The sequence below is a fragment of the Peromyscus eremicus genome, chromosome 7, assembly GCF_949786415.1.
Source record: "Peromyscus eremicus chromosome 7, PerEre_H2_v1, whole genome shotgun sequence".
In the NCBI taxonomy this organism is placed as follows: domain Eukaryota; kingdom Metazoa; phylum Chordata; class Mammalia; order Rodentia; family Cricetidae; genus Peromyscus; species Peromyscus eremicus.
Window position 1 is genome coordinate 108,308,235 of NC_081422.1, and position 22,007 is coordinate 108,330,241.

The 22,007-nt window shown below is 48.1% G+C and overlaps 1 protein-coding gene across 1 annotated transcript in view; it reads right to left on the bottom strand.

Annotated features, from left to right (window-relative positions):
- Positions 1-4,361: 4,361 nt before the first annotated feature.
- Positions 4,362-22,007, bottom strand: part of Cmtm8 (CKLF like MARVEL transmembrane domain containing 8) — a 60,171-nt gene continuing 42,525 nt past the window's right edge. The window contains exons 2-4 of the mRNA XM_059268823.1: positions 14,303-14,476; positions 5,481-5,597; positions 4,362-4,707 (exon numbers count right to left, since the gene is read on the bottom strand). Of these exons, the coding sequence (XP_059124806.1) occupies positions 4,624-4,707; positions 5,481-5,597; positions 14,303-14,476 (375 nt within the window). The 3' untranslated portion in view covers positions 4,362-4,623. The remainder of the gene's footprint in view (positions 4,708-5,480; positions 5,598-14,302; positions 14,477-22,007) is intronic.

Sequence of the window (22,007 nt, forward strand, 5' to 3'; positions counted from 1 at the left end):
GGGGTGCACACATTTAACCCCAGCACTTAAGAGGCAGAAGCGAGGGGGATCTCTGAGTTGAGGCCAGCCTGGTCTACAGAGTGAGTTCCAGGACAGCCTGGGCTACACAGAGAAACCCTGTCTGGTGTGTGGGGGAGGATGCAGCATTATGCTGTTTTTTCTTTTTTTTAATTTCTTTTTTTTTTTTTTTTTTGGAGCTGAGGATCGAACCCAGGGCCTTGTGCTTGCTAGGCAAGTGCTCTACCACTGAGCTAAATCCTCAACCCCTTTTCTTTTTTTTAAACAACAAAAATACAAATCAAATCAAATCCAGTTCAAATGTTTCAACTATTGATACAAAAACAAAACAAAACAAAACAACCCCTAAAAAGAATAAGAGATGGTTTATTCTGAAGCCAAATTTGAGTGACTGTGGTCCTGGAACACAGATTTAAGTTAACTCAAATTCCATGTTCCCCTGCAGAAGCACTTGTATAGCTTTACAGAACAAAGTCACAAACCAAGGCAAGTTTAAAATCTGTTAGTGGATGCGTCAGAGAGAGGCTGTTACGAGATGGGAAGGCTTTTCTGTAGGCCTCAGATGCTGTCTGGTGACATTCTTAGCTTTGGGGTTGTGGAAGCCTGTGTTCTGCTAAGTTCATAGATTCCAGAGGTTTTTAATCTATTAGTCACAGGTTGTTAGTTGCTAACCAGACAGAGAAGTGAGCAAGGAATGGCCATTCAAGGGAGGGATGATAGCGTGAGAGATAAGGTAACTAGTTATCTGAGGACCTGCAACATTCCAACCTCTCCATAGCACTACAGTTCTATCAGTCAATCAGTTGTTGCAGACACAGCTTCTTTCCAGGAATTCTTGTTGACACCAGCTTTCTGGAATCATTGCACACTTGAAGATGATTCACCAGAAAGGTCTCTTGATTTTTTTTTTTTTAAAGAAAGAAATTTTTCTTTTGGTTGAACCCATGTGTATTGTTTTGATGAATTCTCAGGGGAGTTTATGGGCCTGCTTCTGAGAAACCAGAGAAAGGCAGACGGGAAGATGGTGTTCACGATGGTCTTTGGGATTTCCAGCCTAGGAAGAGCCATGCTCACCCCAGTGGACTTTACTCCTTTACACTTGAAAGAGCCTCCCTTGGAAGGTTCCCAGAAACGCCTTTTTAGGCCTCTATTTTTTTGCCCTTTTATGGAGCCTTGACAGCAGGATAAAGTACTTAACAAAATCCACTGGCTAAGTGGACGGTATCCTTGCTTTGGTTAGGGAGAGGACAGAGAAATAGCACACAAGACTATTTTAATTAATTCATTTTTGGTTTTGATGACCTGGGGGATTACATACAATGAGATTACCCAAACTTTACTTTTTTCCTGTTGTTTTGAGACACAGTCTTGCTTTGTAGCCCTGACTCACAGGAATTCTTTCTTATGTAGACCAGGCTGGTCTTGAACAGGAACAAGCTGCCTCTGCTTCTGGGCTTGAAAGCATGTACCACCATACCTGGGTGTCTGAGTCGGTGTCCTGTTGCTGTGAAGAGACACCATGACCACGGCAACTCTTATCAAGAGAACGTTTAATTGGGGCTGGCTCACAGTTCAGAGGTTTAGTCCGTTATCGCTGTGGTGGGGAGGATGGCAGCGTGCAGGCAGACACGATGCTGGAGTAGCTGGGAGTCCTACAACTGGAACCCCGGCAGCGAGAACACCCCCAGTGACACACGTCCTCCAACAAGGCTACAACTCCTAATCCCTCCCAAAGAGCGCCACTCCCTGATCACCCAGCACTCAAATACATGAGCCTGTGGGGGCCGTTCTTATTCAAACCACCACAGCTGGCTTTTTTTTGAGACATTGTTTCGTAGTAGACTAGCTGTCATGGGGGGGAGGGGTGGGGGGGTGACTGAGGGTGGTGAATGTATTCACCCTTAGATCAGTGATTCCCAAGGCTGCGACTCTTTTTTAGGGGGGCGGGGATTCAAGACAGGGTTTCTCTGAGTAGTTTTGGTGCTTGTCCTGGATCTCGCTCTGTAGACCAGGCGGGCCTCGAACTCACAGAGATCCGCCTGGCTCTGCCTCCCAATGCCGGGATTAAAGGCGTGTGCCACCACCGCCCAGCTAGGCTGTGACTCTTTAATACAGTTCCTCATGTTTTGGTGATCCCACCATAAAATTATTTTCGTGGCTATTTCATAACTGTAATTTTGCTGCTGTTATGAATCGTAATGTAAATATCTGTTTTCTGATGGTTTTGGTGACCCTGTGAAAGGGCCATTGGACCTCAAAGGGGTCCGTAAGCCACAAGTTGAGAACCATTGTTTTAGACCGTGTGGGCAGTGAACGCATTCACTCTGTAGACCAGCACAGCAGGCAAAGCCTATCCAGTATATCTCAGGAGCAGCAGCCTGGGCAGTAACATGAGAACTGCTGGCAGCTTTACTGTATCTTTTGCAAGGTCGCCAAGCGGCAGGTTGTCCCAGGGATGCCATGGAGAACCAAATAAACAAGACAAACCCAAACACGCAGACGAAAGAAACAGCACTGAACAGGGACCACGGAAAGCCCTAGAAGCCTGTGGGATGTCATATTGAGAGCGAGTGCTTCAGCCCTGCACATGACAGCAACCCCACTAACGTTTCTGTGGTTTTTCTTGTTTTTTAAAAACTCAAGTTGAAAAGTCACCCCAAGATACTTGCTGTAGCAGCAGGAACTGTCCCGCCTAAAAACACTTCCTCTCAGTGCATGTGCCTGGCTCATCTGAGCTCTCCCACTATCTGATAACAGCTACTGAGGATACCATCATAGTTGAGATAAAGATTTGAAGTATGGAGACATATTTTGGCATAGAAGTTCTGCCCAAATTTGGCACACTCATCTCTGGGGTCAGGAAGATTTGTGTGTGTGCACCCATGCTGGACAACACACAACCTTAGATATGGTTCCTCCGGTGCTGTCCACCTTTTCCGTGACAGGGTCTCTCACTGGCTGCCTCAGAACTCCACAAGTAGGTTTAGCTGGCTGAGTAGAAGCTCTGAGGGGCCCACCTGGCTTTGCTTCACTAGTGCTGGGATTATAAATGCACTATGGCTCAGCCCTTAAAGGCTAGGCTCACAACCAAAAATAAATGCACTACCAGGCCTGAATTTTTTTTTTGGGGGGGGGGGTGGAGGGCAGGGTCTGATGTAGCCTCAGGCAGACCTTGAACTTCTGATCCTCTAGCTCCTACCTCTTGAGTGTTGGGGTTACATGTGTGCGTGTACCTATGCCAGGGATTGAACTTGGGGCTTCTAAAGTGCTCTACCAGAAGAGTCACGGCCTCAGCATTATTTATTTATTTATTTTTAAATGTGGGTTCAGGAGATCAAAGTCAGGTCCCCTGCTTGCAAGGCAACTGAGCCGTTTCCCCAGCCCTCAACAACATGATTTAAAGGTGCCTGTACCTATCGATCCTTTTGATGGCTACATATTTATTTTATGTGTTCTAGAATGAACAATCCTGTCCTGATGGCATCTTTCCCAGGAGCTCATTACTGAGCCTGAGGCCATGTCTCATTTGATTGCTCTAGCACATGGGCCAGCATGTGAGAGTCATGGGCACTGTGGCTCCCAGATCTGAAGAGATGGGCTGTCTTGCCACCCTGTTCTGGTGACAAAGGACAAGTGTTTTCTGACAAATATGGCTGCCTGAGTAGCCCCGAGAGCAGGAGAGCTTTCTCAGCCGCAAGGCTCTGGGTGTACCTCCTATCCGTCATATTAAACATCTGCTGGGGCGTCGCGCCAGTTAACCTGGTGTCTTCAACATTAGCTTTGGAGAGAGATAAGCAGGTAAGAGCCACACATTGCTCCTGCAGGGGACCAAGCTCATAACTGCCTAAGCACCAGCTATAGGGGATTTGATGTCCTCACCCTACATATATATGTATATAAAATTAAAAATAAAAATAAGCCACATGGTAGTGGGGCATGCCTTTAATCCCTGGGAGGCAGAGGCAGGTGGATCTCTGAGTTCGAGGCCAGCCTGGTTTACAGAGTGAGTTCCAGGACTGCCAGGGCTACACAGAGAAGCCCTGTCTCAAAAAACCAAACAAATAAACAAATAAAAATAAATAAATCTTTAAAAAGAAAAATTAGCTTTGGGCCAGTGAGATGGATCGGTGGGCAAAGAAAGGCTCCTGCTGCCGAGCTTGGAGCCCTACGTTTTATCCTTGGGACCTGGAGGGTGGAAGGAGAGAACTCACTCCTGCAAGTTGGCCTCGGACCTCAACATGTGCACTGTGGCCAACTTGTATACCCACACCCACACACAAACACATACACACAGGCACACATACTAAATTAGCAAAAATGTAATTAAAAAATTTGACACACTCTTAACATCCAACAATTTATTTATACATTATGTAAGAAAATAAAGCCTATGAGGGGGTTGAGAGACCTCGGGGTTCATTAGAAGTCACAGCACTTGCAAGTAAGTATCCAGCTTAATTGTAACAAGCCATTAGGAGGTAATTTAACTAAGATATAAAAACATTAGTTAAATACAATTCTGGGGCAATGTACATTATAGCTACAACTGTTTTTACAGAGGGATTCATCCTGGTGTGTTTTCTTCTCCATTATCCGAAGAGGAAGTCACTGTGTGGTCCTGGATCTCCAGGCTATGAAACTGAAGTAAGTGTTTCCAGCGTAGCAGATGGTGACCAGGAAGGCGAAGAACTGTGGGGAGGGAAGAAGCATGGTAGAGACGGGCCTTCAGCACATGTCCAGACTAGAAAGTTATTGTTTTCCCTCCACCGGGTCAGGTGCTCAAACCGCCCTGGACCCTAGGCTTCCTTCTCTAAACCTACTTTAAAATTGCGTCAGTAACTTTTCTTTAGGGATGATGATGGAGATGATGTGTACGTCTAATCTTGTTCAGGTAACCTTAGACAGGGCCCAGCCTCCAGTGTTCTCCATCACCTCGAAGAAATGAGGTGAGGCAGCCGCCGCCGCCGCCGCCGCCACAACATACCCCTGGCCAGTGTGTGTTTATGAATCTCAAATCTCAATGTGCAAACCTCTCTTGAAAGTTAGGAGGGACCAAGGGGACAGCTCAGGGAGGGTGAGCCCGTGGCAGCTGCTGAAAAGGAGGCTGTCGCTGCTGCTTCAGGGTTCACTCTGTCCTGCAAAGCTCCGAGTGCATGCTGCGTCTTCAGCTGTCACCCTCCTGAGCTGGCCGTTGCTCCGCATCTTCTTCAGGGGAAACTCAGATCCTTTCTAGAAGGGCAGCTACTGTCGTACTCCGGCTCCTTCTTGCTCTGTGCTACCCCAAGCCTGGGCTGTAGGTTGTAATGCCTTGTTGGCCATCACCCGGTCAACTGCTCTACTTGTCACTTATTGCAAGTGGCCCTTTTTCTCTGCAGCTAACTTTGACCCCTCCCTCTTCCCGAACAGGCCTGGGGAGAAAGTTTCAGGAGGACTGTGGGTGGTGTTTGGGAGGACTGACTCACCGAGGAGGCTGCCCAGCTGTTGAAGTTGTGACTCTCCTTCTCTGGGGAGACAGAGGACGCATCCACTATGGCGGCTGAGAGGTACGAGAGGAAGGCACTGCCGTTAAAGTACAGGCCCTGTGAAGAGGGCAGAGTGTTGAGGGGGGGACCTCACAGGGCAGGAGCTGTACCCGAGTGTGCGAAGGAACCAGTGGACAGCTGGGGAAGGCCAAAAGGAGGCAGCTGAAGGAGGAGAGCATGTTACTGCAGCTCCAGTCCAGGGTGCCACATGCCGGGGCCCCCAGACTGCAGACTGTCCCTTAACCATCTCTCTCCCTCCACTGTTCCTGGTCCCCTGCTCCTGTGAACCTCAGCATGGTGATCCTGGTGGAGGGAGGCAGGCAGCAGGGAGGGCCATGCAGCCTCACCCCGGCCCCCACCTCAGCTGTGGTCATCTAGCACATGTCCTCTGGCAGAGACTTTCTCCTGGGTTCCTAGTCCCAGGGAGGGGCAATTAGCTAAAGCTACTTCTTAACTGTATATGTGTATGTATGTATGTATGTATGTATGTATGTATGTATGTATGTATGTTTTTATTTGCCTGTATGTTTTGGGGACAGGCATATAGCATAGGCTGGCCTTGAACTTCTGATCCTCCTACCTTTATCTCCTGAGCACTCTGATGCCAGGTATGTACCACCACCAGCTTCACAGATACTTCTTAAAACGAGAGAGGGGGGGGAGAGAGAGGGAGCCGATAACATCAGAGCCTTTGGGAACTGTTGGCACCTTGGCTTCTCTACTTTTCTTTACTCTTTAACAATGGAGATCGAAAAGCCAATTGGGCAACACTGTAAATGTAATTCTTACCTGATAATTGTTCTTACTCTATATAGTTTTACTATGTTAGAGTTAAACCCTTTCCTTTTTATTTATTCAAAAAGGGGGAAATGTTGCAGAATACTTGTTTACACTGTGTGAAGATGTGGCACTGTGATTGGTTTCATAAAGAGCTGAATGGCCAGTAGCTAGGGAGAGAATAAGTGGGGCTTCCGGGGAAAGGGAGGAACTTGGGATGAATCTAGGCATGGGGGAGACACCAGCGAGACACTGAAGAAGTCATGTATATGGGACGGAGGAGAGGTAACCGAGCACGTGGCAGAATGTAGACTAATAAAAACAGGTTAACTAAGTTATTAAGAGTTAGTTGGGGAAAAGCCTAAGCTAAGGCTGAGCTTCCCTAATTAATAGTAAGTATTGGTGCCATTATTTGTGAGCTGGCAGTCCAAAGGGAAGTCCCACCACACAGCTGATTTCCAGCTGCATCTAAACCCTAGGACACCACACTCTTAACATGTGTGGGAGGAGGGAGGAGGTGGGAGGCGCCGACAGCCACTCAGGGAAAAGGAGGGTGCACCCCATGGATGGGGCTACCATGGGAAGTCAGAGATGAAGGGATGGAGTTGGAAAAGGAGAGGAAGCAAGGGTACACAGACACAGATGTCAGCCTCCCGAGGCGAGTGCAGCCCGGTTTCATCTCCGTGCACACTGGCGCTGGCCCAGGGTGATACTCCCTTTTAGACGCTAGGGATTGAGCCAGGGTCCTGGCTGCCTGACAGCCATCCACAATGAGATAATCTAAGTCACATCAGCTACGGGCAACTGATCTTTGAATATGAAAGAGTTCAAAAGAATTTAGAAAGAAAACCTGGGAAACACAATGGAGCTGTTCTTACGGTGCTCGGGAGAGGATATGGAGCACCAGAGAGACATTCTGCACTCTGACTCAGTCTACACGACAGGGCATTCTGCCAGGCAGATTATGTGCACAGCCAGGGTGTCTAACTTGGGGTTTCACCCGAGAACTGCTGTCTGTGTTAACGCCACTGAGAAAGTCTTCCAGGTGTACAGCGGGGCTGGTGTGAGATCTATCTAAACAAGTCTCTACCGACTTCCTCCATACCTTCTTTACCTGTCGGGTTTGCACATCTAGTTCAAGTTTATGAGTAACCACAGGAATCTTTCTTGTGATTTATTAGATAATGGGCAGTCTTCAACAAGTCAGTCTGAGTGAGTCAGCTCCTTAAGGAAATGAAGCTTAGCGGATCATGTCCAATGTCATGCTCACCCGAGAGCCAGGTAGACATTTCAACTGTGAGTAAAGTCTCTTCCTCTTGTGTTGTGTGGCCTCACTCTGGGGTTCTTTCCAACAAGGCCAGTGTTGTTGGGAGGTAAGCAAGAATGGTCATTCACATTTTGCTTTGAACAAGTCTGGGAACTTGAACACTTGGAAGAAGTAGGTATGTGACATTTTATGAAGGTGGCATGGTCCTCAAGCGAGTCACTGATAGTTTACATTGGCAAAAATAGCTCCATTTTAAAAGTTGCAAGCAAAAATGAACACTACGTTATGTATTTTATTCTTTTAGAAAAAATTTAGTACATCTGCTTAAGAAATCGCCTTAGTCATTTAAGCCTAGAAAAAAGATTAGGGAGAAGGGTCCTGTTTCTCTGGATGGTTCCTTATACCTGTTGGCTGTGTGTCCAGGGACTTAGAAAAGGTCACACACACTCATCATTTGTCAAATGACAGACTTCCCACCTTTTAAAAACTGATTTGAGGCCAGGTGTGGTGGCGCAAGCCTTTAATCCCAGCACCCAGAGGCAGAGGCGAGTAGATCTCTGTGTATTTGTGGCCAGGCTGGTCTATACAATGCATTCCAGGCCAGCCAAGGCTACATACTGAGACCCTGTCTCAAATAAAACAACAACATAAACCTCTTTTTCATGGTGTCTAAGATGAAGCCAAGTATCCCTTTCCCACGCAATGGCCATCAGAGACTCACTGAAATGGATACAAGCTTCAGACTTTGTATGAGAAGGGTGTGGCCACAGAAGTGGAAGAATGGAGGGATTATGTGGTCCAAATCAGTGGTGGGAATGACAAGGTTTTCCCGTGAAGCAAGGCATCTTGACCCAGAGCAGAGTGTACCCACTGTTGAGTCAGAGACATTCTTGTTCTAGATCAAGGAGAACCGGAAAGAGGAAGTGCAGGTCTGTTCAGGATGCATTATGGATGCATCTGAGAGTTCTCAACTTGGTAATTACAGATAAAGGAGAGGAGGACATCCTGGACTGATGGACACTATTGTGTCTTGGTGGTTGGGAAAGCTTTCCAATATCTCTAGAGAAGATAATGTCCCAGTATGTTGTCAGAGAGCCCTTACACAAAGAAGGTCAGAAGCCCGGGACCACAGTGCCCAAGAGTCAGCATCTTGCTACTCCACATGTCCTGCAACACAAACGCCAACATCCGGCCCTGAAGAAACAAGCTGGGGGAGGAGGCTGCAGAAGATGCTAAACTTTTGACCAAAAGAAAGAACGGCAAAGAAAAACACCTGGAACAGAGTGCCAAGAGATGTCGGCTGTCCTCACTGAGACTTCTACTTCTCAGTCTGAGTCTAGTCAAAATAAGTCTTTATCTGTAACTAATAAATGATCAGACTTGAATCTAAAAAAAAAAAAAAAAAAAAAAAAAGCTGGGTGGTGGTGGCACACACCTTTAATCCCAGCACTCAGGAGGCAGAGGCAGGCAGCTCTCTGTGAGATCAAGACCAGCCTGGAATATAGAGCGAGTTCCAGGACAGCCAGGGCTACACAGAGAAACCCTGTCTCAAAAACCAAAAACCAAACAAAAACAAAAAACAAAAAATTAAGAATATTTTTTTAAAAAAGCGAATCTATGCAAATGTCAACTAAACAGAATCCAGTTTGGACAGAGTAACGTTAAGTAAAGAGACGGTGTCTCACCTAGGATGCAGCCATGGCCTCCTTCCCTAGCCCGGATAACGAGGGTGTCATGGTGCACTAAGGTCATTCTCAGCCACATAGAGACCTGCCTGGGTCTCAAAACCAAACCAAAGGACAACAAAACAAAGAAACCAGCTCCTTGGATGGCTCCAGAGAACTGGGGGGGGGGGGGGGGGGCGGAGGAATGGGCATCACAGCATCCTGCTGTCCTGCTGCTGTGAAGGGCGGGCCAGGTACAGCTCAGACATGCTAGACCCTCCCATGGGTCTCAAAACATCCCTGTGCTACAGGAGTGATCTGCAGAGAGCATGGAACTTTACAAAGGTGGCCAGCTGCTCTTTGTGGAGGGGAGAGGAGGGAGGCCACAGTTCCCTCCTGAAATTCCATCCCGCCTTGCTCTGAAAGCCTCTGTGTTCTCCGGGATAAAGGAGCACGCAGATAAACGCTCGGCTGGTCGGCCACTTTTGTTTATCCTCCGGACCGTGGACCCGGGGCCCTCTGGGGCCCTCAGTTTAAAATGTTGACCTGCTAAGGACATCTATCCCTCCACAGGAGAGGGAAAGCATATTCAGTGTCTGGGCAGGTTCCTACAGGCCAGAACTAGATACCAACTTCAGAGGAGAGTTTGTAAGAAGTGACTGAGCCACCTGGCCATGCTGGGGGAGAATTTGAGCTCCAACCAGGCAGGTCACCACCCTCCGAAGTGGCCCACTCTACCAGGTGGAGTGTTTTAGGAAGTTCCATGTCAGGGGGTGGAGAGATGGCTCAGTGGTTAAGAGCACTTACTGCTCTTCCAGAGAACTAGGATTTGGTTCCCAGCACCCATCTGACAGCTCACAACCACCTGGTACTCCAGTTCCAGAGGATTTGATGCCTCTTCTGACCTCCCTGAGCTCCTGCATGTACATATAGAAAATAAAATAAGTATATATTAACAAATGCTCCTTGTAGCTAAGGGTGCTGAATCAACAAGGGAGCCACTAACCAAAGATAAGTGAGAGTCAGACTCTGTGTGTGTGTGTGTGTGTGTGTGTGTGTGTGTGTGTGTGTGTGTGTATGTGTGGATGTGGGTATGTGTGGGTGTGGTGGGGAGGTGTGTGTGGGTGTGGGTGTGGGTATGTGTGTGTGGGTGTGGGTGTGTGTGTGGGGGGGTATGGGTGTGTGTGTGTGTGTGTGTGTGTGTGTGTGTGTGTGTGTGTATCTTTCAGGAGTTGGTTCTCTTTATCCACCATGTGTAACCCAGGGATTAAACTCAGGTTGGCAGGTTGGGTGGCAAATACCTTTACCTGCTGAGCCATCTTGCCACCCACTGCAGCTTTTTACATGGGTCCAGGAGATCTGAACTCAGGTCCTCAGGCATGTACAGCAAGCATTTTGTCAACTGAACCATCTTTGCCCACAACTTAAGCTTTTCTTTTCTTTTTTTGGTTTTTCGAGATAGGGTTTCCAATTAAAGGCATGCACCATCACCGCCCAGCTTGCTTTTCTTGTTTTAAAAGAAGTTCGATTTTTATTTAATGTGTCTGAGTGTTTGCTTGAATACACATCTGTGCATCATGTATGTGCTGTGTCTGTGGAGGCCAGAAGAGGACGTCAGATCCCCTGGACCTGGAGTTAGAGATCGTTCTGAGCTGTCATGTGGGTGCTGGGAACTGAACCTTGCTCCTCTGCAAAGAGCAGCAAACGCTTCTAACCACTGAGCCACCTCTCCGGTCCCCAGACTGAAGCTTTAAACTGGCTTGATTATACTCGGTTGTGCACAGCACTTTCTAGGGTTACATTTTTTTAAATTATATTTATTTATTTTGTGCATGTGCATGCGCTTGTGTCAGGCTGTGTGTGTGTGAGTGAAGGACACACCCAGGACAGCTTCTGGAAACTGGGTCACCCATTCCCGTAGTAGGTAGCCATTCTAACCTTGATCTGGAAGTTCCAACCCCCATTGAGGCTTTGGTAACTGTCACGCCTACAAGGCGGGGCCAAGAGAGGACCCTGGACGCTAGAGGTAGGCCGAGCAGAGTTCTCCAGAGAACACTGCTGGACGGTGCTACATCTTTCCCAGACCCTGCAACCTACCTATCCCTTCATTTGTAAGTTACGCCACTAAATAAACCTCCCTTTTAACTACGTGGAGTGGCCTTAATAATTTCACCAATATCTGGCACCCAACGTGGGGCACGAACCCACGACCCTGAGATGAAGAGTCTCATGCTCTACCGACTGAGGTCCCAGGGATCAAACTCAGGACATCAGTCTTGGGTTTTGGTATTGGAGTCTCCCTCTGTAGCCCAGGCTAGCCTGGAACTGGAGGCCATCCTACTGCCTCAGCCTCCTGGATGTGGGGCGCATATATGTGAACTGATTCTCTACTTCCTTTCCAATTTTGAAGGCAAAATGGTGCTTAGTGGCTGCCTAAAACAAGTCCTTCAGATGCCAGTAGGAACACGGGGTCTGCAGACAGCTGGGGAAAGCCCTGAGATGATGGACAGTTCTCTTTGGGACATGTGACCGAAAATGAGTAATGTCAGAGTTTGTTCTTTCCTGGAGCAAGCTGAGCAGTCAGAGCAGTGTGGCCGCCTCCTTCCAGCCCAGGAACACAGGTCATCTCCAAAAACATACCCCCTCTCAGAGGCACGACCCATCCAGAGGCTGGGCCTATTGTGTCCTCTTCTGTCACAGTAGCTACATTCAGGCTCACCTAGTGGCAGGTGGCTGGGAAAGGTCTGGTTGGATGGAACATTCTAGACTAGAAGAAAATGGTAGCGAGGGAGAAGGAGCAGCCCCAGCCCTGGTGCTGCTGAGATGCCACTCAGGCTGCTGAGGACAGAGCTGGTTGACCCCCCCCCCCATACCTGCACGTATTTAAGAAAGCAGTGGAACGTCCCATGCAACCTAAGTCAGAAGCTCATTTTTTAGTAAAAGGGGGACCTGTAGGGCCCTGCCCCCCCCCCCCCCCCCCCCCCCCCCGTTTTGGGTAACTGTTGCCTTGCTTGCTGACCTTGACCTTCATATCCTCCCTATGCTAATTCCCTGCCGGGTTCCACCCTCTTGAATGCTTAAGGGAAGTTCCTTGTCTGTGTATCCTGCATAATGGCATTAACAGCTTAGATGCAAGATTGTAAAACACCTATAGCAAACTTCTGCCCTCTGGGGTTCTCCCATTGTGCTGTAAGCCTGTATTTAAGACCTTTTCCCTCCTTCAATAAACAGCATTCAGCACTAAAAATAATAATAATACCCCCCCCCCCCAAAAAAAGGAAAGCAGTGGAGTCCTTCCTCTCAGCCTACAGCGTCATCCCAGCTCTGGCCAGCAAGCACGAACATAGCCTCAGCTACCAGAAGAGACAACTTTCCTTTCCTTTTTATATATTAATTAATTTTTATTTTGAGATTAAGTTTCATGTAGTCCAGGCTGGCCTCCAACTCATTATTTATCTCAACTCATTATTTATCTGAGAATCCTTCAGCCTCTACCTCCTGAGGGCTGGGACCACAGGTACGCACCACACTCAGTTTATGTGGTGTTGAGGATCAAACCCAGGGCTTCACGCACCCTAGGCAAATACTCTACCCACTGACCTACATGCCCAGCCCCACCTCACTCACGTTATTGTGCTCTCTCACTCTGTTGTCACAGCTATTTTTTAATCCAACATCCAAATGACTTTCCCTTCCCAGTGTCCACAGGGAAAGAGGACACTGACTCCCAAGGCCTCCTGTGTGGTCCTGGATGGTCATAAACACCTTGCTTGGGATCACTTTCAGAACAAGATACAAAGGCTTTAAAATGCCTATACAGATGTCATTGATTCAGAAGTGGCTGTGTGTGTGTGTGTGTGTGTGTGTTACTTTGAAACAAAGTAAACCAATATATCTTTTTTTTAAACCAATATATCTTTAGAGTTCTATTTTATACATGTGATGCCACTTTAAAAGAAATATATTATTATTATTATTTTAAATGAAACAGGGTCTTTCTATACATAGATCAAGATGACCTTGAACTCACTATTTGGCCAGCTTGGATTCAAACTTGAGATCTTCTTGCCTTGGTTTCCCAAGTGCTGAATTGCTAGAATTATTTACACTTGTACCACCATATCTCTCTACCTCTATATCTATCTGTCTGTCTGTCTGTCTCATGTATTACAGGCGGGCCTGAAACTCCATATGCAGCTGAAATGACCTTGAACTTCTGATCCTCCTGCCTCCACTTCCCAAATGCTGAGATTAGAGATGTGCCTAGTTATGTGGTGCTGAGGATTGAATTCAGGGATTTGCACATGGAGGCAAGCACTCTTCCCACTGCTATGACCACTTCCAAATTCCCCATCAAGTCTTCCCACACTCCGAGGCTTTTGCCTGAAGACTGTGTGATCAGCCATTGTTTTCCTGTATATGACGTGCTGCCTGGAGCCAGGACAAATGTCCAAACCCCTTCACTGTTCTTGCTTCCAAATGGGAAGACATCAATTTAGTTTCTTTGTGTTTCTGTGGTAGTGGGGGTTTAAACAGGTGACCGGACATGCCAGGCAGGTGCTGTACTCCATCTGCCACACTATTACTTTTTTGTGTGCGTTTGGTTTCTTCTGTTTTCTTTTCCCTTTTTCTTTGCTACTGGTCATAGAAACAAGGCTTCCCACCCTCCAGTTCCACCCAGACTCCACTTGTTTGTTTTAACAGTCCTTGTCATGCCCCTTTTCATTAGTCATTCATGCACATAGAACTGTGATGTAGAGTTTGAAGGAAGACCTGGAGATCATGGTGTCCTGACACACCTGTTTGCAGGTGTTCATAGTGATAGAACCCAGTTTTCTTTGACTCAGTTTATCTGAGAATGTCCTAGGCCATGAGCCGTTCTACTGTGCCTGGTTTCATGCTCAGACCATCAGGTAATGAGGACTCATTCACTGCAGCTGGTTCTCCAGCCCTGTCCTGTCCTGTGTGAGCAGAGGTGACCCTGAATCCACGAGAAGACCCTGGCTGTCCCACCTCATAGCCCTGAACAGGTGCAGTCCCCGAGGTAGGCTTACCACTGTGGTCCAGGGCACCTGGGGAATCCTGGTGTAGGTCATGGTGATGTAGACGATGAGGAAGAAGACCGTGAGGACCCAGTAAAAGACAGCTACAAACATGACCCAGCCAAAAGCAGGGACTCGGAAATACTCAGTGCCAGCGATGAGCGTCCATACCAGCAGTCCAAAGACCTGCGAAGTAGCAGAGGTGATGCAGAGAGAGGCGGAAGGAAAGAAAAAGAGTGGAATAGAAAGAAAGGTCATTAGTCACAGTGCCCATCACAGCCTGTACATGTTGAACAAATGCCCACACACGTGAACACCCCCCCCAAATGCACACTCACGTGCACATGTCCCCCACGTATACATAATTAAAAGTAAACCCTTTAAAACAAACCCCTCCCTTATACTATGTCTCAGCTATTCTGTGACAGCAACAAGGAGTGACAAACACAATCCCCAAGCCACACGGCAGTCAGCGTGCACCCCACACCCCAGGAGGCAGCCCCCAGAGTCCACAGGGCTGTGGCTGTAGAGCTGTGTCACTCAGGCCAGCCTCCCCTTTCTGTGGTGGCTTTCTTTGTGCTAAACAAAGCAGTTTGGCCTGCTGGCCTCTTACATCACACCCTGGTTCATTTTAGACAGAGACAAATTAGAAAAGAAAACACGGATGGCGGCTGGTCCCCATCTGCTCTGATGGTCTAAATGGCCAATTCGGAGAGCACGCTTCTTGTCACTCAGTGCATTCTGGGAAATTCTGGAATGAAATTGCTATGTTACAGAGGTCAATCAGAGCCATTTTGGGTTAGCAGTGTGCTCCCTGAGCACTTGCTCTTAACTATGCATGGTGCTGGGCACTGAGGTCACAGATGTGAGAGGCACAGTGTCACTGAACCTGAGGAATTTACCATGTCACGTGTTAGACACATTATTCAGGTCTGTTTCAATACAGTTGACAAACAGTGGTCATGACTACACGCAGCTCATAGCCTGTATCAATTGATGATGATGATGAGTGTGTGTGTGTGAAAGAGAGAAAGAGAGAGAGAGGCAGAGAGAGATAGAGAGAGACAGAGAGAGAGAAGGCCAGGCCAATCCCAGGTGTTGTTTCTTAGGAGCCATCCACCTGTTTGTTGAGACAAGGTCTCTCGCTGGGACCTGGGGTTGTCCTTTCTGCAGGGCGTCCACCAGTGAGCCCCTGTCTGTCTGCCTCCCTAGCACTGGGATTATAAGGATGCACCACTATGCCTGGCTTTTTATGTGGCTGCTGGGGATTGAACTCAGGTTCTCATGCTTGCATGGCATGAGACTCTAGCCTGCTGGCTCCCTTCATGTGCTGAGGTTTCTCCTTCAGAACCAGGGACTCACTCTTCCAGCCGCTGCCCTCCATCTACTGCCTCTTAGTCTGTTCAGCAAGCATGGCGACCATCTCCATTTCTCCACTAGGGGGCGCCGACACACTGCAGATGAATGACCAGGCCAGCCCGGCGTTGGCTGTCTGCAGGCTGTTCCTTGAGGAAGGGGTATGGAGCAGGGGTGGTGGAAGGCTCTTGACTCTCCTTGTTAGTACCAGACATTGCCACATCCACCATGAGATAAGGATGGATTAATGCAAAGACCCGGAAGGCCGATTTAATCCCCATGTCCTTGGCTTCCATGTGATGTTCTGGCAGAGATTTTGCTGAGGTATCTTCATGAGCTGCAGCAGAGCCTTGCAACAACACCCACCAGAGAATGCATCCTGGGGTCTCAGGCCCTGGTACGATCTCTAACAGGGCCCCTGGCCTCCCCTTTCCCAATCTTGGAAATGAAGGGATAGAGGTATAGGACTTAGGGGTCCAGCACCTAGGTGGAGAGTATTCAAGTTGCCTGATGAGACAGATTTCAAACCTGAAGGATATCGTGCCTTCCAGCCTCCCTCAGCACCACTGTGGGGTCCCTTGGGAGATCTGGAGTAGAGTGAAGCCCCCAGCACAGGTGCTGTTAGGAACCTGGGACTCAGGTTATTCTGACATTTTAAGATTGACCAAAGGCCTACACTGAGGCTGTCACAGGACCCCGTTATTCCCAGCAAGCAGTGCGGTGGGAATCTGCATACAGGGTGGGTGTTAAAATGTGTCTAAAGACTGAATTTAGGCAGCACCCGTGACCTGTCACCCATGGACACAGTTGCCTTTGAGTCCCCTGAACCCCTGTAAGTATCGTCAATGGAGTCGGTAGTCTCGATACAGATACAGCCGACTTGCACGTGGTCTGTGGTCTCTGCCCAATCTTGGGTGAGTAGAGACACAGTAGATAATGATGTTGTCAGTACGCCAAGTTGCTGTGGGATGTTCTGTATGGCAAATGTGTTGCTAATTAGTCAATAAATAAAACACTGATTGGCCATTGGCTAGGCAGGAAGTGTAGGCGGGACAAGGAGGAGAATAAAGCTGGGAAGTGGAAGGCTGAGTCAGAGAGACACTGCCAGCCGCCACGATGACAAACAGCATGTGAAGATGCCGGTAAGCCACGAGCCATGTGGCAAGGTATAGATTTTTAGAAATGGATTAATTTAAGCTATAAGAACAGTTAGCAAGAAGCCTGCCACGGCCATACAGTTTGTAACCAATATAAGTCTCTGTGTTTACTTGGTCAGGTCTGAGTGGCTGTGGGACTGGCAGGTGAGAGAGATTTGCCCTGACTGTGGGCCAGGCAGGAAAACTCTAGCTACACCAAGTTGCCTGCACCTCTGCAGAGATGAGTGGTCTCTAGTTATTCCCTCCGGCAAACGTGACCAAATGCTTTGCACAAGCCGCACCTTGGCAGTCAGGGCTCTCAGAGTCCTTAGCAGTGAAAGCAGAGGAGGGCCGAGGCCCCGTGCCTGTAACTGGGGCCACGATGCTCAGGAGGAGGAAGCACCGCAGTCCAAGTTGGCACTCTCTCTCTTTTTTTTTTTTTGGTCATGGCAGCGTGGTGACTGTCTTGGGCGTTGAGTCTCATACAGTCTTTTCCAAGCCCTTTATTGTGCCACTGTGGTGGGGCCTTAGCCAGGCCAAGCAGTGTGTAGAATGCACTGGAGGGGGAGTGGCCAGGTTTCAGGGGAACTTTATTTACAAACAAGGGCAGGCTGGATCTGGCTAGCAGGCTGCAATTAGCCAGGCTCTCCGAGTGTGTGGTCCCAGACGGGAGGTCCAGAGCCAGCTAAGAACAGACATGCAGGCTCCAGTCTAGACCTGCCACTCAGCCGAGCTGGGAAGACGCAGGGCAAGGGGTCACAGTCCCCATCCTCAGGCAGCTCCAGGGACTAGTCCTGCATTCCCTCCCCACCTCCCTTCTTCCCCTCTTCCTTCCCTTCTTTTTTTCTTCCTCCTTGCCCATCGGGTGTCCCATGCACCGGGTGTGATCTTCAATGCTGTCTTAGTTAGGATTACTACTACATCGACCAAAAGCAGCTTGGGGAGGAAAGGGTTTATTTGGCTCACACTTCCACATCACAGTTCATCAAAGAAGTCAGGACAGGAGCTCCAACAGGGCAGAAACCTGATGCAGAGGCTGTGGAGGGGTGCTGCTTACTGGCTTGCTCCACATGGCTTGCTCAGGCTGCTTTCTTATAGAACCCAGGAGCACCAGCCCAGGGGTAGCATCACCCACCATGGGCGGGGCCCTCGCACATCAATCACTAATTAAGAAAATGTATTACAGGCTTGCCTACAGCCCGATCTTATGGAGGCATTTTCTCAATGGAGGTTTCCTCCTCTCAAATGACGTTAGCGTGTGTCAAGTTGACATAAAACTCTCCAGCACAGATGCGAATGGGCCAGCTCTAAGCTCTCAGACCTCCCAAAGGACACGGATCATCACAACAATCCTGTCAATCAGCCAAGAATGCTCTGTCCACAGCCAGTCACCAAGGGCAAGCATCAGGCAAACCAGAAAGCCAATTAGTCTGCAAGGACAGAGGACCCTGTGGCGACGGCTCTGTCCTCGAGTGGAGGGTCTGGACTTCCTGATGCTCCAAGGCTGTCCCTGAATGCCAGACTTGGATAAAGTGTTTCCATGCCAACCCGACTCTCGGCTCTAGTTGACTCAGGTCTTTTATTCTGTTTTGGTGAAGCAGAGTATAAAAGGAGAAGACGAGGAAAGGGTTAAAGAATAGGAGAGCTCCAGACTCATGCAAGGACGCAGTGAGGGCTGAGGACTTAGGTCAGCTGCTAGAGTGCATCCCCAGCCAAGGTGTGAAGCCCTCAGCTTGGGGCTGAAGAGATGGCTCAGTGGTTAAGAGCATGTATTCCTCTTGCAGAGGACCTGGGTTCAATTCCCAGCACCCATGTTGAGTGGCTCACAACAGCCTGTAACTCCAGGGGAATCTGGTACCTCTGGCCTCCAAAGGCACCTGCACTCATGTACATAGACACACGTACTCGTGTACATATACCCACACACGTAGACACACATACTATATATATATATATATATATATATATATATATATATATATATATATATACTTACACACAGACACATACATACATACATACACATATACCCACACACATAGACACACATACTCGTGTGTACATGTATATATATATATATATATATATATATACATACACTTACACACAGACACATAGATACATAAACATATACTCACATAGATACATACACATATACCCACATACATACATAGACACATATACATACATACACACCACACTCACCCATGTAGACACACATATTAATATACATATGCCCACATACATAGACACATACACATATTTTTTTTTTTTTTTTTTTTTTTTGGTTTTTCGAGACAGGGTTTCTCTGTGTAGCTTTGTACCTTTCCTGGATCCCACTCTGTAGCCCAGGCTGGCCTCAAACTCACAAAGATCCACCTGGCTCTGCCTCCCGAGTGCTGGGATTAAAGGCGTGCGCCACCACAACCCGGCCACATACACATAATTTTAAGGGGAAAAAAAAAAGCCCGAGTAAAACAATGCAAAATAGCTTCTCCCCTACTGCGCGGAGAGACGCTGGCTCCCCCAAGCTGTGCTCAGCCCCTGGCTCCATGATGCCTGCATGAGGTGTCCCACTCACGATGATGTGGGCTCTTTGAGAGCAGGATGGAGGTCTGTCTCTGCAGTCTTTCTTGGCTCTCCAGAGCTTTACTGGTGAAGGGGTGTCAAGGGTCGAGTGCTGGACCACCAACAGTCTCCAGAGCCGCCAGAGCCAGAGGCCTCCAAGTTCACTGTCTCATGCCCAAGAAGAACAAGGAAAGCCGGGCAGGAAGTGAGCAGAATAAATGTAGATTCATTGAGGAAAAGTAAGAAAGAACTCTTGAGAATGGGAGGAGGAGCTCTAAGGACAGGTCTGAGGATTCTTTCTGTTCCAGAACCTTCTGGAAGGATCCACGGGTCCACGTCTTTCTTGATTACATATGAATTTCAAGTTTTGGGGTTTTTTTTTGTCTATTTCTGCAAAATGTGCCATTGAGACTGTGCTAGGGACTGGACTGCACTGAATGTGTAGACATTGTCTTTCTGATACAATGTGTTTTAAAAACACATCAACATTGGGGCTTCTAAAGCTGGGTGAGCCTCATCATCTGAAGAACGCCCTCTCTCGCTCCCTAAAAGATGTTATCGATCACTGCTAATCAAAACTTACTTGCAAGACCACAGGGAAGGGAGAGATGCTCAAGAGAACACACAGAATTCTGGCTGGGGGTTAATCACTTTGTGATCTTCTCTCCGCACAAGCTTTAGCGTCCTTTTCTGGATTCTGGCTATACTCAGCACATCTGGGAAAAGCTGTGTTGATTCATTCTTCTAGCTGCCCAGTGAGGGTCAGGAAGGCTAGCAAACACCAAGACAACCAGTGGCCCCGCACCAGGCCGAGGCATACATGGAAGACAATACAGTCTCCTTCTCTTGACAGTGTGCAGCGTCGCCCGGGAGATAAGGCAAACAGAGAACTAACGCAGCCCCGCAGCCTTCGAGGGGTCAAGGAAGTGGACTCGTGTCAAGACATGCTAATATTCCCACAAGGGAGCCACGGATGATTCTGTGGGGAGTGTCTGCATTCCAGGCACCCACGGTGAGGATGTTGGCAACAGCTGGGCTGGCAGTGTGAGACAACCCAGAGCAGAGTGGTTGGGACGGCTCTGGAGAGGATTCAGAGGTTATTCACTGAACAGGCAGAGGTGGGCTAGAGCTATTTTTTGGAAATGTATCCTGGCTGCAGCATGTCACACGGGCACATCTTCAAAATCTCTCCTTGGCAAGCTGGGCAGAGTGGTGTACGCCTTTTTATCCCAGTTCTCAGGAGACAAAGGCAGACAGAACTCTGAGTTTGAGGCTAGCTCGATCTATGCAATGAATTCCAGGCCACCCAGGGGTACATAGTCAGATCTTGTCTCAAAAACAAACAACCAAAACACCAACCAAACAAAAAACAAAACAAACAAAATAAAAAAATCCCCCCCCCCCCCCCAAAAAAAAAAGCGCAACCAAACAAAACAAAACAAAAGCAATAACAAAAAAACCCCAAACCACTCCTTGGCATTGTCTGTCTGGGGAGGAGCATTCACTCATGGAATCAAACAGAGGTCGTCCCTGGAAGGATGTGTTTCCATGTGGCATGGTCTCGGAGGCCAGAGGACGGGCCCTGCCAGCCTGGCTTCCACACCATACCTGGCTGTGCTGGCCTGCGCTGCTGAGGTGGTCCCAAGCCAGTCAGTCACTCTGAGCTGGCCATATCATGGTCTCGCTGGGTAACCCATGCTGACTGAAATCACTGACTGCCTTGGCTACCAGGGGAAGGTCCACACCCATTGCTTGGTGGGTGTGCCGGTTTGTTTTATGTCAACTTGACACAAACTGGAGCCATCTCAGAGGAGGGAACCTTGTTTGAGAAGAAATCAGGCTGAGCAAGCCATGAGGAGCAAGCCAGTAAGCAGCACCCCTCCATGGCCTCGGCATCAGCTCCTGCCTCCAGGTTCCTGCCTGGTTTGAGTTCCTGACTTGACTTCCCTCAGTGGACTGTGATTCAGGATATGTAAGCCAAAACCAAACCAAACCAACCAAAATCCCTTCCTCCCCGAGTTGCTTTTGGTCATGGTGTTTCATCAAAGCAAGAGTAACTCTAGCTGGTTGTGGTGGCCCATGATGATAGGATTTGCTGAAGGAAACTGAGGCAGGAGGATCACGAGTTTGAGGCCAGCCTGGGCTACATACACATTTAAAAGGGGCTGGAGAGATGGCTTAGCCTGCTCTTCCAAAGGTCCTGAGTTCAATTCCTAGCAACCACATGGTGGCTCACAACCATCTGTTATGAGATCTGGTGCCGTCTTCTGGCATGCAGGCATACAGGTAGGCAGAACACTGTATATATAATAAATAAATATTAAAAAAAAAAAAAGAGTAACAAAGACAGTGGGCCTCAAAAGCTCAAACTGGCATTCCAGTCAGCCACTAACTCCTCGGGACTGCCTCAGTGACAAGAAGGAATACCTCTGTGCTAGAAGATGGAAATGCATCAGTTTGACTCAGAGATTCAGAGTTGAGCTAGGGAAGAAGTTAAGTACTAATGTGGAGAAATGATTAAGTACCTCCGTAGTGAAAAATCAAACCCATAGATCATGAGACCTTGCCTAAAAAAAAGAAAAAGAAAAGAAAAAGAAAGAAAGAAAGAAAGAAAGAAAGAAAGAAAGAAAGAAAGAAAGAAAGAAAGAAAGAAAGTC